A 13,298-nucleotide genomic window follows, 5' to 3' on the forward strand; every position below is an offset into this window, starting at 1 on the left:
ACTATAGTGCGTTGACCATTTTTAAGGGGTATCTGAATCTACAATTCCAAAAATATAGTGCCCTGAAAACAACCCAGAAGTCTAGTGTGCATCCACGCTCACTAGATTGGCAAATATAGACCACAATGCATTGCCCTTGAATAAGTTTCCGTTTGATAAAAATGTCTTTTAATTGATTTTTTTTGTTTTTTTGCAGCCAAGTTTTCATTATCAGAATGCAGTTGATTTAAAAACAAAGTCTTAGTAAAATGTTCATATTTTGGGAAATCTGTGATGTCATATTTAACGTTTAATAGTTTTTTTTTAGTAGTCATTAGCTTAAAGTCATGGCTTTAAGCTAACCAAGCTGCTCTGTATAGGTGAAAGTATTCAGCCAGTTAATATTAGTTTTTACAAATGCCAGACTTAAAAAATAAAAACCTTTATGAAAAATGAAAATTTGCGAAAGCAGACAGCACACAACATAAGAACAGAAAGATGTTCAGATATTTCATTTTTTTTCCTCCCCCCCCCCCCCAGCCATGTCATGCAGTGAAGCTTCTGTCAGTGCTGAAGTACATGGCTCTCAGGAACGGTCCCGACTCGTTCTTCAGCTTTCCAGGGAAAAATGCTGCTGTGAGTGCCTTTCACAATACTACAGCTTCCTTTCTCCTACGCTGGTTGGTTAGTTGATTGGATTCCTGGCCACGATGGTCTGTCTTTGTTACTCAGTTAATCAGTTCGGTTATCGCGGTTTTGGAGGTAAGTGGCTTTTCTTTTATGAATTTGCACTTTTAGAGAAGTACCAATGTAGACATTTAAGAGTTGAATCAAAAATAACCCAGTGAAATTCCATAATCATGTGCAGAAAACCTCTTTTTCTCAAGATGGTTTTTACTTGAGATTTAGTGCCTTTACTTCAGCATAAAAGTTTGATGCTTTTCTCCACTTTCAACAGTTGGAGTACTTTTGTTTTTGATTTTAATCACACCTTCAATGCATTGTTTTGCTCACACATGCAGGGTTACGGCATGCTCTGACTGTTGCAAAGCTTTTTCCTTTTCCTGCCACAAGATAAAATGTGGTTTGAAGATACGGTTGTCTCAAGATAACACAACAATAGAAGTTGGTACACACAGTCATTTCTTTTTCAAACTATGATTCAATACTTCCAGATTTTGCAGTTTTTGAGATTTAGCTGTCACACATGTGCATTACAGCTAAATTGAATGGTAGCTTATTATAACCTCAAATGAGATTTTCATGTGAGCACTGCAGGAAATGGTTCTTCTCTGTGTGAATAGCTATGTCCCGCTGTTGCATCAGGTCAGATCTTTCAGATTTTGTTTGTGTTGTTGCTTATTTTAGGATGGTGCAACCTTCAGCCTCAAAGGTGTTTATTTGGGGGTCACCGAATGCCTTCCGTGTGTTTTGGTGTTGAACTTTGAAATCAATGTTCTTATGAGATTTTTGCAAAAGATTAATAACAAAACATAAAAAAACCCTCACTGTGACGCTGATGCATGTTTTTATTGTTCTGACAGGCAATAGCTCTGCCCCCCATAGCAAAATGGCCATATCAGAATGGATTTACATTTCACACGTGGCTGCGAATGGATCCTCTGAACAACATCAATGTGGACAAAGACAAGCCTTACCTTTACTGGTGGGTACTGTGGGACCAAACTCGATGTTAAAACTGGATTTAAAGAATTTAAGCATCAAATTTCTTTTAGACTGAAATGTTTGATTTACTATTTGCCACTGTGCTTGCATTAGACTTGAGCGACGCACATACATGCCGTGTGTAACACGGTAAATGCAGGTTCTTAAACGAGCATTTAGCCCATGCTGTTCACACTGGACAAGCAGCAAGGGGGTTCCATATTTTTCTTTTTCTACTGTTTACTAGTACATGTGCGCCACCTACAGTTGGAAGGGAGGCTTGATGGGAAATGCCGAAGCGGTGCAAATCTCGCATATCTTGCTCCAGAATTTTCCTTTCACAGCTCTATTCCGATATGTGAAAAACTTAAAATCATATAACTAACTGCAATTAGTCTTTTCTCCTCCAAGATACATTTTCGAATGGTTGGCACTTCTTCCAATTGTTCTTACCAAATCTGAGTCTCTGACTGGTCAATGTTCGACTTGGTTTAATTTTCAATGCACGTTCAGTGGCCATGTGTTCTGTATGCAGAGCCTGAAAACAGTCAGAGAAACTTGCATAGCGACGCTTGGACACCTGAGTTTTTAACGCAGAAGCACGAAACGCATAAGGATAGATTTTTCATTGGAAGTAGATGCTTATGTGCGTTGCTGAGGATGGTGTGAATCTAACTTCTGACGTCACATTCTGTTTCACTTTGGGATTTCCAAAAGCAGGAAAATTTCAACCAAAAAAAAAAAAGATTTAATTTAGAGTTTTTTAGTGAAACTTAAAAAAACAAATCATTTTTCTTAGTGCCCGTTAGATCTTTTCTTCATTTTGATAACAAAATGAAGAAAACTTGGCAAAACAAATCGTTGACATTATGTATGTATTTTTTCCTCTTTGCAGCTTCCGCACCAATAAAGGCCTGGGGTATTCAGCACACTTTGTAGGCGGCTGTTTGATAGTGACGTCGCTAAAATCAAAGGGCAAAGGGTTCCAGCACTGTGTGAAGTACGACTTTAAGCCACAGAAGGTAAGAAAAGGACCCAGAACAGGCTTCTGTTACCCAGAGCACATAAAAAGATGAATGATGCAGAAATGTCCACGGCAAACCCATTCCTTTAAACATCCACTCTTGTGGCTCACAGAAAAAAAATAAAGAAAACAAGAGTGAACTGTCACATCTTCACTGACTCTGGGGGAAAAAAGCTACGAATGAGGACAACGAGGGAATGAGATTGTTCTTTACTTTCCCCAGTCTGTGTACTCAGAGGACCATGCATTTAAAAGAGATTTGATGCCTTTGAATGATTGAAAGACTTCCTTTTTCTTTTCTTGAGCACAAAGGCACCACAATGTGCCAGCAAAGCAAATTTGTTTGATTTAACACGTCAACTCAAATTCTTTGATTTACTTATCTTTTTTTTTTTTTTAAGTAACTCTAGTAACATTTTATTTTTCTTCTACTTGGAAACTAAAGAGCACCAAAGCTTAAGTAGGTGAGATCTGTCCTTAGGGGACTTGGTCCAGAAATATGGCGGATGTAGGCTAATTGAATAGATGCAAAGATTACACAGCATACTGATCTTACTTGATAGTTTGATGTGTGTGGGAGATAAGTACATGATTGTTTTTTTTTTTGTCCTTGCTCTAGTGGTACATGGTGACTGTAGTTCACGTCTACAACCGCTGGAAAAACAGTGAAATTAGCTGCTATGTGAACGGAGAACTGGCTTCCTTTGGGGATATTCCCTGGTTTGTCAACACCAGTGATGTAAGTGGCAACAATTTAAGAACAGTCTGCTCTGTTGGCATGAAGACATTTAAAACACACTTGAAAAGGAAAGAAGTTATTAAATGTGTGACTTTATCGTTTTGGCAGAAATATCAGTATACGATTGTTTAAATTACGTTTTCGGTTTATATATTTTTACTACAAGTATAAATGCATCTATACTCTATTTTAGATTCCTTCACCATTCATTTTCCCCCTCTTCATCCTGCAGACATTTGACAAGTGTTTCCTGGGATCATCAGAGACGGCGGACGTGAACCGTGTGTTCTGTGGACAGATGGGGGCAGTTTACCTGTTTGCAGAAGCTCTCAGCGCCGCTCAGATTTTGGCTATCTATCAGCTGGGTCCGGGCTACCAGGTTGGAAAGGACAATTACATAAACTAGAAATAAAATACTGTAGTAGTAAATAATTAAATAAAATCTCATTTAGCTTGCATTAAAATATGATGTAAAATAAAAGACCGGTAGTAAAAATAACAGGGCGAATTGTAGTATTTTTTTCTTTTGTCCAAAAGTTTTGTATTTATTTGCAAACTTTTTCAGCAAACACTGTTGTTGCTCAGCCACTAAACAGGGACTCCACAGTTCTGGTTGTTCCTGCCTCTAAACTGTTTTTACCTATAAACAAAACCTGTGTTTTCTGAAAGCACAGCTCTCACGACTTGTCCTTGAAAGAAGCCTGTTATAGAAATCCTATTTTTGTTAGCTTTGGTAAACCAAAGGAGTCGAAGCCAGAATTCCATATAATTAACAAGAAAAATGTTGCTTATTTAGGCTAATGTGCTTTAATTACAAACTTTTTACACTATAACTTATTGATTTTTGTGATCAAGCTCAAATAAATTCTGTGATTATCATTTAGAAGTATTTACATTCAGACTTTTATCGGAAAAAGTCCTTTGACAAAGACTTGAACTCTTATGAATCTGCAGTCAAACTTGCTGGACTCAATCAGCAACACATGGCAACCAAATAAGACAATGTCACAAATGTGACTCTGCACTCTTTGCTGTCTTTGGCAAGGATGTGGAGTATTTCTAAGATGACTGCTTAGTGCTGAGTCGAGACATTTTGGTACACCTCTAGTGGACTTCTCAACAGTTCAAGAAGATGACATCTTTGGTAAAAGAAGCGTCACCTAATCTATTTAACTTATCTATTAAAACTATTTATGTTTCCTATTTTATGCCCATATGACGAGCAAAGTAGATACAAAAAATGTATGAATAAAGAACAAAAGCACAGAAAAAGAGGCCTTGAATGGTGATTCCAGAACATTTTGAAGCACAGTAAAGGAAATCAAAAACAATAAACTGTACATTACTTTTTCAAGATAAATGCCAGGGGGGTTCTAAAAGTAAAAATCAACAAAAAAAGAAGAGTAAAATTATGTTAATCGATAAAAGCTATCTAATCTTTACTGTATAGGGCCAAGAAAGATGGTAGGTTTAAACTTCTCTATTTGTATTGAATTAAATAAAGTGTAAATAAACAATTTGGAGTTTTGTCGCTGAATTTAGCTTTATTAATATATTTTGTTAATAAAGTCAGAAGACATTTTTCATCAAATTGTGAAAATAAGCTATATTTTCATAATCGGTAAACCCAAACTGACTGGTTTTCCATGTCAAGAGGAAATGGATACATTTGAGTCATTATAAGAGTTGCCTGTTTGCTTCAAACTAATTTAGTATGCTTGTGAAGCCGATCTGCCAACAGTTCATAATATAACTAACACTTTATTAACTTAGCCTCTTTTGTCATTGATTTAGGATTAAAGCACATTTCTGACTCAACAGGAGGTTCAGGTGTCTTGTGGTTTTGTGCAGAATGAGCAGCAGAAGAAGGATTTCCAGGCTAAAGCAGTGGGCTGTGTCAGCGAAGAGAGAACTTAGCTGAAAGGCAGAGCTGTCAGCGTACTAGTCAATCTGTGCTCAAGCCCTTCCTGTTGACCATCATGTCCATGTAGTGACTGACAGAGCAGATAACAAACACAAGCAGCTGTAACGGGTGACTCAAAGGGTGGGAGGACCTCTCCCTCAGGAAAAGAGCTTTCATATTCTGATGGATCTTGGGTTTGAGTTGCTGCACCTCATTTTTGAATGACCCTATTCAGATAGTTCAAGTCGACCTAACTGATTGTAGACTGAGTTATCCTAATCGTGCCATTCTGTCCAAATGTTTTGGGTACATATAAACCCATTTCATGGGCTTTATTGACACTTTGCTGCACAATTTGTTGAGAAACCAAAGGGTTACGTTGTAAAGAGTCTCATTTTCTTGGCAAGGAAAAACCTCAAGCAAGCTGTAAAAGAAGCTTTGCAGTGATGAGTTGTGCAGATGAACTGCTGTCTCCGGGGTGTTTTATAGCCAGACTCAGAGTGAAAACAAAGCAAGACAAATGGCACTTTTTTTCTGATGCAGTAAAAACTGTTTTAGCCTGTAAGAACTTATTTAAGTGAAAAAAAAAGTGTTTGGACTTCATGTGAAGGCAAAGTCAACAAAAACAAATCAGAAATCCTGATGTGTAAAATCCAGAGGATTTTCCTCACTTAGACTAATGAGTTCTGTTTGGAATTGTGGCAAAGCTAATGCAGCAGCCATTCTGATGGTTACAAGCCGGAAAACAAAATTGTCAGATTTTATTTCCTGTTCATATTTAAAAATTACTGTTGAAATGCAATTGAAATGCATTCATTAGAAATGATTTAACACTCATTGTTGGACGTATGCTTGGGAGGATGTGGAAGTATCTCTTAAGAACAGATCTGCTCATTTCTTCTCTGTCTTATTGCGCAGGGCACGTTCAAGCACCGGGCCGAGAGCGACTTGCTGTTTGCGGAGCATCACAAGACTCTTCTGTATGACGGCAAGCTGTCCTCTAGCATTGCTTTCACATACAACCCGCGCGCCACAGATGCTCAACTCTGCCTCGAGTCCTCCCCCAAGGACAATGCCTCCATTTTTGTGCACTCACCCCACGCACTGATGCTGCAGGTAATTATATACCCACAGCCGAGTGTTCGGCTTCAATGTCACACGAGAGCCGGTCCCTTCTGAAGGCGAGAAGATTGACATTGTTTCACTTTAAGCTGAAATACTATGCTGCTCCTAAATTAAACTGATGTCAACACGGATTCATTCTCTACTTACTAATTTTAACTTTTTGGATTCAAAGTCTTTGTTTTTGGATGGACTTTACTGAAATGTTACAGAGAGTAACAGTGAGATTTATTTTTGCTGTCTGTATTATTTTTCTTGGTTTTATTTTTGTCACAGCATCTGAGGTTGCTTCATAAACATAACTGCAAAAATACAAATTGCACACTTTACCACAACATTGTAAAAATCCTGCAACAATTTGCTGAGACCCGAGCTAATATTTGAACTAACCCTCTACACACCTAGCCCAGGGGGCTAGTTAAGCAGAATTGACTACTATGGTAATATAACCCAAAATGTCCACACATGTTGCCAGATTTTAAAGACTCACTCCAATGAAAATCATGGTTTTGGGTTTTAACTTGTTCTTGTGGCATTTTTTTCTATGATTAAGGACCTATATAAAGAAAATTCAGCTTAAAATTGCATTTCAGAATATTTCTTTATTCAAATAATGAATCAGGAGCAGGTGAAAAAATGCAGTTTTAATAATCTTGTAGCTGTGATGTAGACATAACACCGACAAGCCACTACCTCTCCGCTCTGCTCCATTCGGATGCATCCACTTGCAGACAAATAAACCAATTTACATCTTTGTTTTCCCTGTCTGAGCTGACACCTGGCTCAAAACTGTGCGGCTGGATAGCTCCAGTATTGCTCTCCATTTTAGTTGCAGTTGTAATGTTAGGTTGGGGTGGTAGGGGCTTTAAGCTAACTGATTTAAAGGCATGGTGGAGAGGGCGGCCCGGTGCAGCGGTAGGGCGGTCGACCCATGATCGTAAGATCGCAGGTTCGATAACCGCCTTGCACGCCCATGAGTTGGGCAAGACACTGAACCCCACCTTGCCTCTGGTGGCAGGTTGGCGTCAGTGTTCGGCAGTGGAGCCGCCATCAGTGTGTGAATGTGTGAATGAGACTGTGACTGTAAAGCGCTTTGGGCCTTGTAGGTAGAAAAGCGCGATATAAGTATACCATACTATATTTACCATTTAAACAGATGGATGTTGGGAAGCAGGAGCAGGCTTTCTCCACGACAAACGTCTCACTACACAAGTTTCATAATCATAGTAAAAAGACCACTGGGAACACTTTTAAAATGGATCAAAAGATGATTGGAGTGGGACTTTAAGAGGTTTAAGGAATGTAGCTTCAATAATGGCGTCCTGTGTTCTTTTTTTTTTTTTAACATCTTTTATGTTTAGCTGGTAGTTTTCTTTGTCCATTCAAAAAAAAAAAAAAAAAAAAAACTGGGATTGTTCCCATACCATGCCAACACCTCCACTGGTAAAGCCATCACATTATTTCTGCGGTTACAAAGTTCTTTCTTTTCTCATGCAAAATGAAAGTCCAACTCTGATCAGCTTTTCATCTATTTTCAATGCATCCTGTGTTTTTTTTAAATTATGATAGTACCATTTACAGCCAAAATCAAAAAATCTGTCTGGTTTTTGAGGACATAGTTTCTGCAGAGCGGCAGCAGTTCATTAGAATTTCACCTCTGAGTGGTGGGCAGGACTGTTGCCCCTCCCCATTCGGGAGCTTGTAGCCCTCACAGTGTATTTTCTGTTTAATCTTTTTCAAATAAAATTTGTCTGTTCCCAATTCACAATGATTTGAATAAATCAATTTTCTTTATATATGTCCTCCATCATCAGAATAATGCTGCATTGAAACGCCAAAAACACAATTTTAATAGGTTTGGGTCTTTAAAAGTACCTGGGAATTAGTCTATTTTTTTAAACTGTGCACTTATTCAATATCTTTTCAGTTCTTTCTTTGGTCAGAAATGAATCAAATGATTTATTACAAAGAAGTGAACCATGAGCTAGATGTTGATATACAAAACTATACCATACACACATAGCTTTAACATCCAGGAACAATACGTCACATATTTAAATGTTTCCGTCCTCTCTTTTCTCAGTCCTTTTCATTCAAGATGAAAAATTCTCTGTTTTCTTTGTGGTTGAGGCTTTTTGCAGCCTCCCAAATATACAATATACTCCCTCTACCACATAGATGCCCCCTCCATGTGAAATATGAATGAACTTGACCTATATTTGCAGCTTTGCTATGCTCAGATGTGCCATTCTAATAAAGATGGAAATGTTTTTCAGTCATTTTGTGGGTGTCGCAATACACAACCCACACAGCAGTTCCCTCAACAGACTACCCAAGAATGTCACAACTTCTGCAGAGCTGATTTGTTGCACATCGCCGGATAAACATCTGCGCGACTTGTACAAATACTGAGGTCGTTTTGTGTTGAAGCTCAGCCCCTCTGTGTGTTTCTCCAGGACGTGAAGGCTGTGGTGACTCACTCAGTCCAGAGCGGCATTCACTCCATCGGTGGCGTGCAGGTCCTCTTCCCTTTGTTTGCACAGCTGGATTACCGCCAGCCTTCCAGCCAGGAACTGGACACCTCTGTTTGGTAATGCCTTATGATATGCGAGTGCACAAAGCAAGCAGCAGGCTGGAGGATTTCTGCATTGTGCTTTTGTCAATAAACAATTGCAAACGAAAAACAGTTTGACTTCATCTAATTAAAAAAAAAGGTTTGTTTAGACATCTGCCAGACCTCACAAATGTGGAATCACTTGGAGATGATATTTTTGACACCAAAATCAGTTTGAAATAATTTTAAAGCTTTACACATTTTTTGAATACTGTGTTTACAGAGATGAGCAGAGTTATGGTTGTCCAAATTAAAAACTATAGCAATATACTGAAATTTAATTGTCACTTTGGAGTGACTCCCATCAGTCGCAGTGTGGTTGTATTTGCTTCCCTGAAGGGGATGCCGGCTAGAAGGTGTTTGTGCAGCACAATGAGGACACGACATTCCCATTCTATCACACTTCATAAAGGCTATACCCTTGACAGTCAGGCCTTTGTCAGCAGCTTACATGGATTATTGTCTCTGCCTAACTTGCTTCCTGTCTCTTGTTCTGTCCCCGTTTGAACGTGTGCTGGATAGCTGGACTTTGCTCTCCTTCATGATGGAGCTCCTGAAGAACTCAGTGGCTATGCAAGAGCAGGTTTTAGCCTGCAAAGGCTTCCTGGTCATTGGCTACACGCTGGAGAGGGTGAGACGAACACAAACCAACACAGCTGGCTGACATGTACACAACAGATCACTATTGTCAGACCAGCAGGTGCACTAATGACCCTTACTCAGAAAGGAGGCTAATGGTGATTTGGTTTTGCTGCAGAGACACACAGCAGCACTTTATACCAGCCAGTTTCCTTCCCCTGGCTGTTTTTGGAGGTCACAGCTGGCTTGCATGCTTGTTAGGCAGAGAATGTTTTTCGGAAGGTTGTTTATGTGCTTCACCTTCTCACTCTGCATCTCGTACCCCTTTAGGCTGTCTTTATTTATGGAATTGATAAATCTCTAGCTGTGGCCAGTTATTTAATTTTTTTTAAACTGTTCTCTTCCCCCTCTGTGCTCCAGTCTTCCAAGGTGCATGTGACGCGACCCGTCCTGGACATCGTTCTGGCCTTTTCAAGATATCTCAGCAACTTGCAGAATGGCATCTTGCTACTCAAGCAGTTGTGTGATAACATCCTGTTCAACCCTGCCATCTGGATTCACGCGCCTGCCAAGGTCATTAAATGGATTTAGTTGGTCCTTGTGTTTTGTTAAAGTTTTATTTGTATTTTTTTCAGAAAAAAAGACAAATTTGTGTAGTTTAAAGGGAGGTTTAGGAAGGAAATGTGATTTTAAACTATCCTGGTATCCAACTAAAGTTGAAGTTTTCTGCATTCGTGCAGCTTTTTGAGCATTTTCTTGAAGGCAGTTTTTGCTCATGCATGAAATCATGATTTCACTAATGGAAAAGTTTCTAAGCTTGATCAGTACAAGATTACATAAAGGAAACCCTATATAGGAGACTGGGGACACTAGTACATCCTTAAATGTTTTAGTATGAGAATAGAATCTGGACAAGCAGAATAAAATCTATTGTTAGGAAAACAAGCTTGTGAGGAAAGGATGGACAGATGTTCTGGTAAAAAACACTCTGGATGAAATTAGATAATCATGTGCTAACAAGTCAGAATTGTCTTATATATACATCCATTCTTCATTTTTTTTTTCAGTCTCGTTTAAATTATTTCACAATCCTGATGCATTACAATACTGATGCATAACCACGCCCAAATCTGTTTTCAAGTGTTACTGTTGTTGAACGTTTTTTAAGATACATACACACTGAGCATAAGTGGTGTGTTCAAGAACCCACTGAACGCTGTGCAAATCTCGTGAATCTTGCTTCAGACTTTTTCTTTCACAGCTCTTTTCCAATATATGAAAGATATTATAATTCGGTCCGGGGACCAATGGGATTTATTAATTTTTCATAATTGATTGCAAACGGTTTGCACTATTGTGTTTTAAAAAAGGATGTTATCCATACGTCACTACCAAAGCAGAGTCCCTGACTGGTTAAAGTTGAACTGGTTTAACTTGAAGTGCTTTCCAGTACTGCGTGTTTTACGTCGAGCAGGAAAATGGCCCTAAAAGTCCGTATTGTGCAAATGCATGCTTTTACATAGACTTTGTTTTTTGGAAGTGGTTGCTTTAGCTCGCATTTCCGTGCCCATTGTAAGCGTAGCATTAGAGATGACAACCACATTGAAAGAGTGAGAAGAACTGGTCCAAATTTTTATTTGGTATGACTGTTTCATTTCTTGACCGGAAAACGTTTTTGATGCAGTTTGATGGAGAACTTCAACCTTAAAAGCCAAACACAACACGCCTGCAAGATTCAACATCCAGATCTTGTCAGCTGACACTGAATGAGTCTCTTCCTGTCAAACATTAAAAAGAAATCTAATTAAATCGTGATAATTACACTCCAGCTGCTTTGAAGGTGTTAGTTGTGCACTTCATCCCTTTGCTTGGTGTTCTCCACAGGTGCAGCTGACTCTCTACACTTACTTGGCGACAGAGTTCATCAGCACTGTGACCATCTACAATGCAATACGGAGGGTTGGCACTGTGCTTCAGGTCATGCACACACTAAAATACTACTACTGGATCGTCAACCCTCAAGACCGTAGTGGAGTGGTGCCTAAAGGCGTTGGTGAGCCTTCACACACAAACTGCAGCTTTTTTCATCTTTAAAGCAGTACGGTGTCCTGGGAAGAAACTCTACTGTGTCACTTTTTTTCTACAAAATTCTGTTTTTGCATCCACCAGAAAACGAAACAGCCATGAAAGTTATTATTTTCTGACAAACTTGAATGTGCTATTGGCCAATTGAAGTTGTTCTTCAGCACTTTTTGCATTCTTAGATGGTCCGAGGCCGAACCAGAAGGAGCTCTTCTCTTTACGAGCATTTCTGTTGCTGTTCATCAAGCAGCTTATAATGAAGGTAAAGTCACTATGTATTCTAAACGGAGAAGATTTCTAAAATGTGTGCTAGTGTTTGCACACCATTGAAATTTAGTGTTAATCTAGTAAACTGACTTTGCATTTTTTTAAAAAAGTAAAAAAAAACAACATAAAAGATATGCACACTTGGCATGTTTCATTGATCACGTAGAGATCTCTGTTTGTTGATCTTTGCTTTTTTATCATAGGATCATGGGGTGAAAGAAGACGAGTTGCAGAGTATCCTCAACTTCCTCCTTACCATGCATGAGGTATGCATCTGCAGGGGGGGTTGGGGGGGGTTTCTGTGCTGCTCTTCCTATTACCACTAGATGGCAGTGTAACACTGTAATAGCATCCCTGACTGAGAGCAACACCTTGCATTACCAGCTTTTGTTTTCTGCTGGTCTGCCAGCAGAGGCCCTGACACAAGTGTTTGTTTACTGAGGGCTCACAAAAAGCTAATAAATCAATCAGTTATTGACTGGCTGGAAATCTGAAGGTTCATTACAGACTGCCTGAAAAGCCAGATCATGTTGAAGCTTCTCATTTTATTAAAATAATAAGCTTGTGATTTACTATGTGTTATAGCAGCTAACACTAAATTGTGTGAGACAAACTATCACTAGAGTGTGTCTTTTTGAAAGCCGGTCATCAGCGTGTTTCCACTGCAGGATGAAAACCTCATGGATGTACTGCAGCTGCTGGTGGCTCTAATGTCTGAACATCCTGGCTCAATGATCCAAGCCTTTGATCAGAGAAATGGAATTCGGTAATTGTCAAGTTCTACTTTATTTGCAATTATCTATTAAATTGTTTTTATGAAATTATCCATTAAAGTTTACTTTGCTTTCACAAAGTGCAAGTCCAAAACGAGTCGCACACCATCTAGCTTTAAGACTTCCACAGCTGTGTAATCTTGTTAACCAAGTCAAACCCCGAGCTGTTTTTTTTTTTTTTTGAAAGAGACTTTTCATTTCATTTCAAAAACTTTTTGTGCTCCTCTTTGTGTCCTTTTTTTGTTTTTAACATATTTTAAAAGTTATTCATTTTAACTGCATACCTTTGTGACACACACACAAAACATAAATCACCACATGTGTGGGTTTATCACTAAAATAGAAACAACCAAACGATACAACTGATGGGCAAGAAAATATGCCCATAATTTGGTAGTAAAAAGATTTTCTTTACATTGACATATTTTCTATCCTCCTTTCCCCCAGAGTGGTTTATAAGCTTTTGGGCTCAAAAAGTGAGGGAATCAGAGTCCAGGCGCTTAAGGTCATGGGCTACTTTCTGAAAAGCCTGTCACCAAAGTAAGTAAACA

The 13,298-nt window shown here is 38.8% G+C and overlaps 1 protein-coding gene across 3 annotated transcripts in view; it reads left to right on the plus strand.

Moving 5' to 3' along the window:
- The window catches only part of LOC101175296 (lipopolysaccharide-responsive and beige-like anchor protein), a 174,521-nt gene that overhangs the window by 20,234 nt on the left and 140,989 nt on the right, over positions 1-13,298 (plus strand). For all 3 annotated transcript variants that reach the window (XM_078943356.1, XM_023957677.2, XM_023957676.2), the window contains 14 exons: positions 520-615; positions 1,524-1,645; positions 2,540-2,666; positions 3,288-3,407; positions 3,640-3,786; positions 6,229-6,426; positions 8,889-9,022; positions 9,569-9,677; positions 10,046-10,198; positions 11,510-11,678; positions 11,890-11,969; positions 12,178-12,240; positions 12,643-12,740; positions 13,195-13,287. In XM_078943356.1, the coding sequence (XP_078799482.1) occupies positions 520-615; positions 1,524-1,645; positions 2,540-2,666; positions 3,288-3,407; positions 3,640-3,786; positions 6,229-6,426; positions 8,889-9,022; positions 9,569-9,677; positions 10,046-10,198; positions 11,510-11,678; positions 11,890-11,969; positions 12,178-12,240; positions 12,643-12,740; positions 13,195-13,287 (1,709 nt within the window). The remainder of the gene's footprint in view (positions 1-519; positions 616-1,523; positions 1,646-2,539; positions 2,667-3,287; positions 3,408-3,639; positions 3,787-6,228; positions 6,427-8,888; positions 9,023-9,568; positions 9,678-10,045; positions 10,199-11,509; positions 11,679-11,889; positions 11,970-12,177; positions 12,241-12,642; positions 12,741-13,194; positions 13,288-13,298) is intronic.

This window comes from Oryzias latipes (assembly GCF_053564925.1).
Source record: "Oryzias latipes strain Hd-rR chromosome 1 unlocalized genomic scaffold, Olatipes_Hd-rR_3.1 chr1_Y".
Classification (NCBI taxonomy): Eukaryota; Metazoa; Chordata; class Actinopteri; order Beloniformes; family Adrianichthyidae; genus Oryzias; species Oryzias latipes.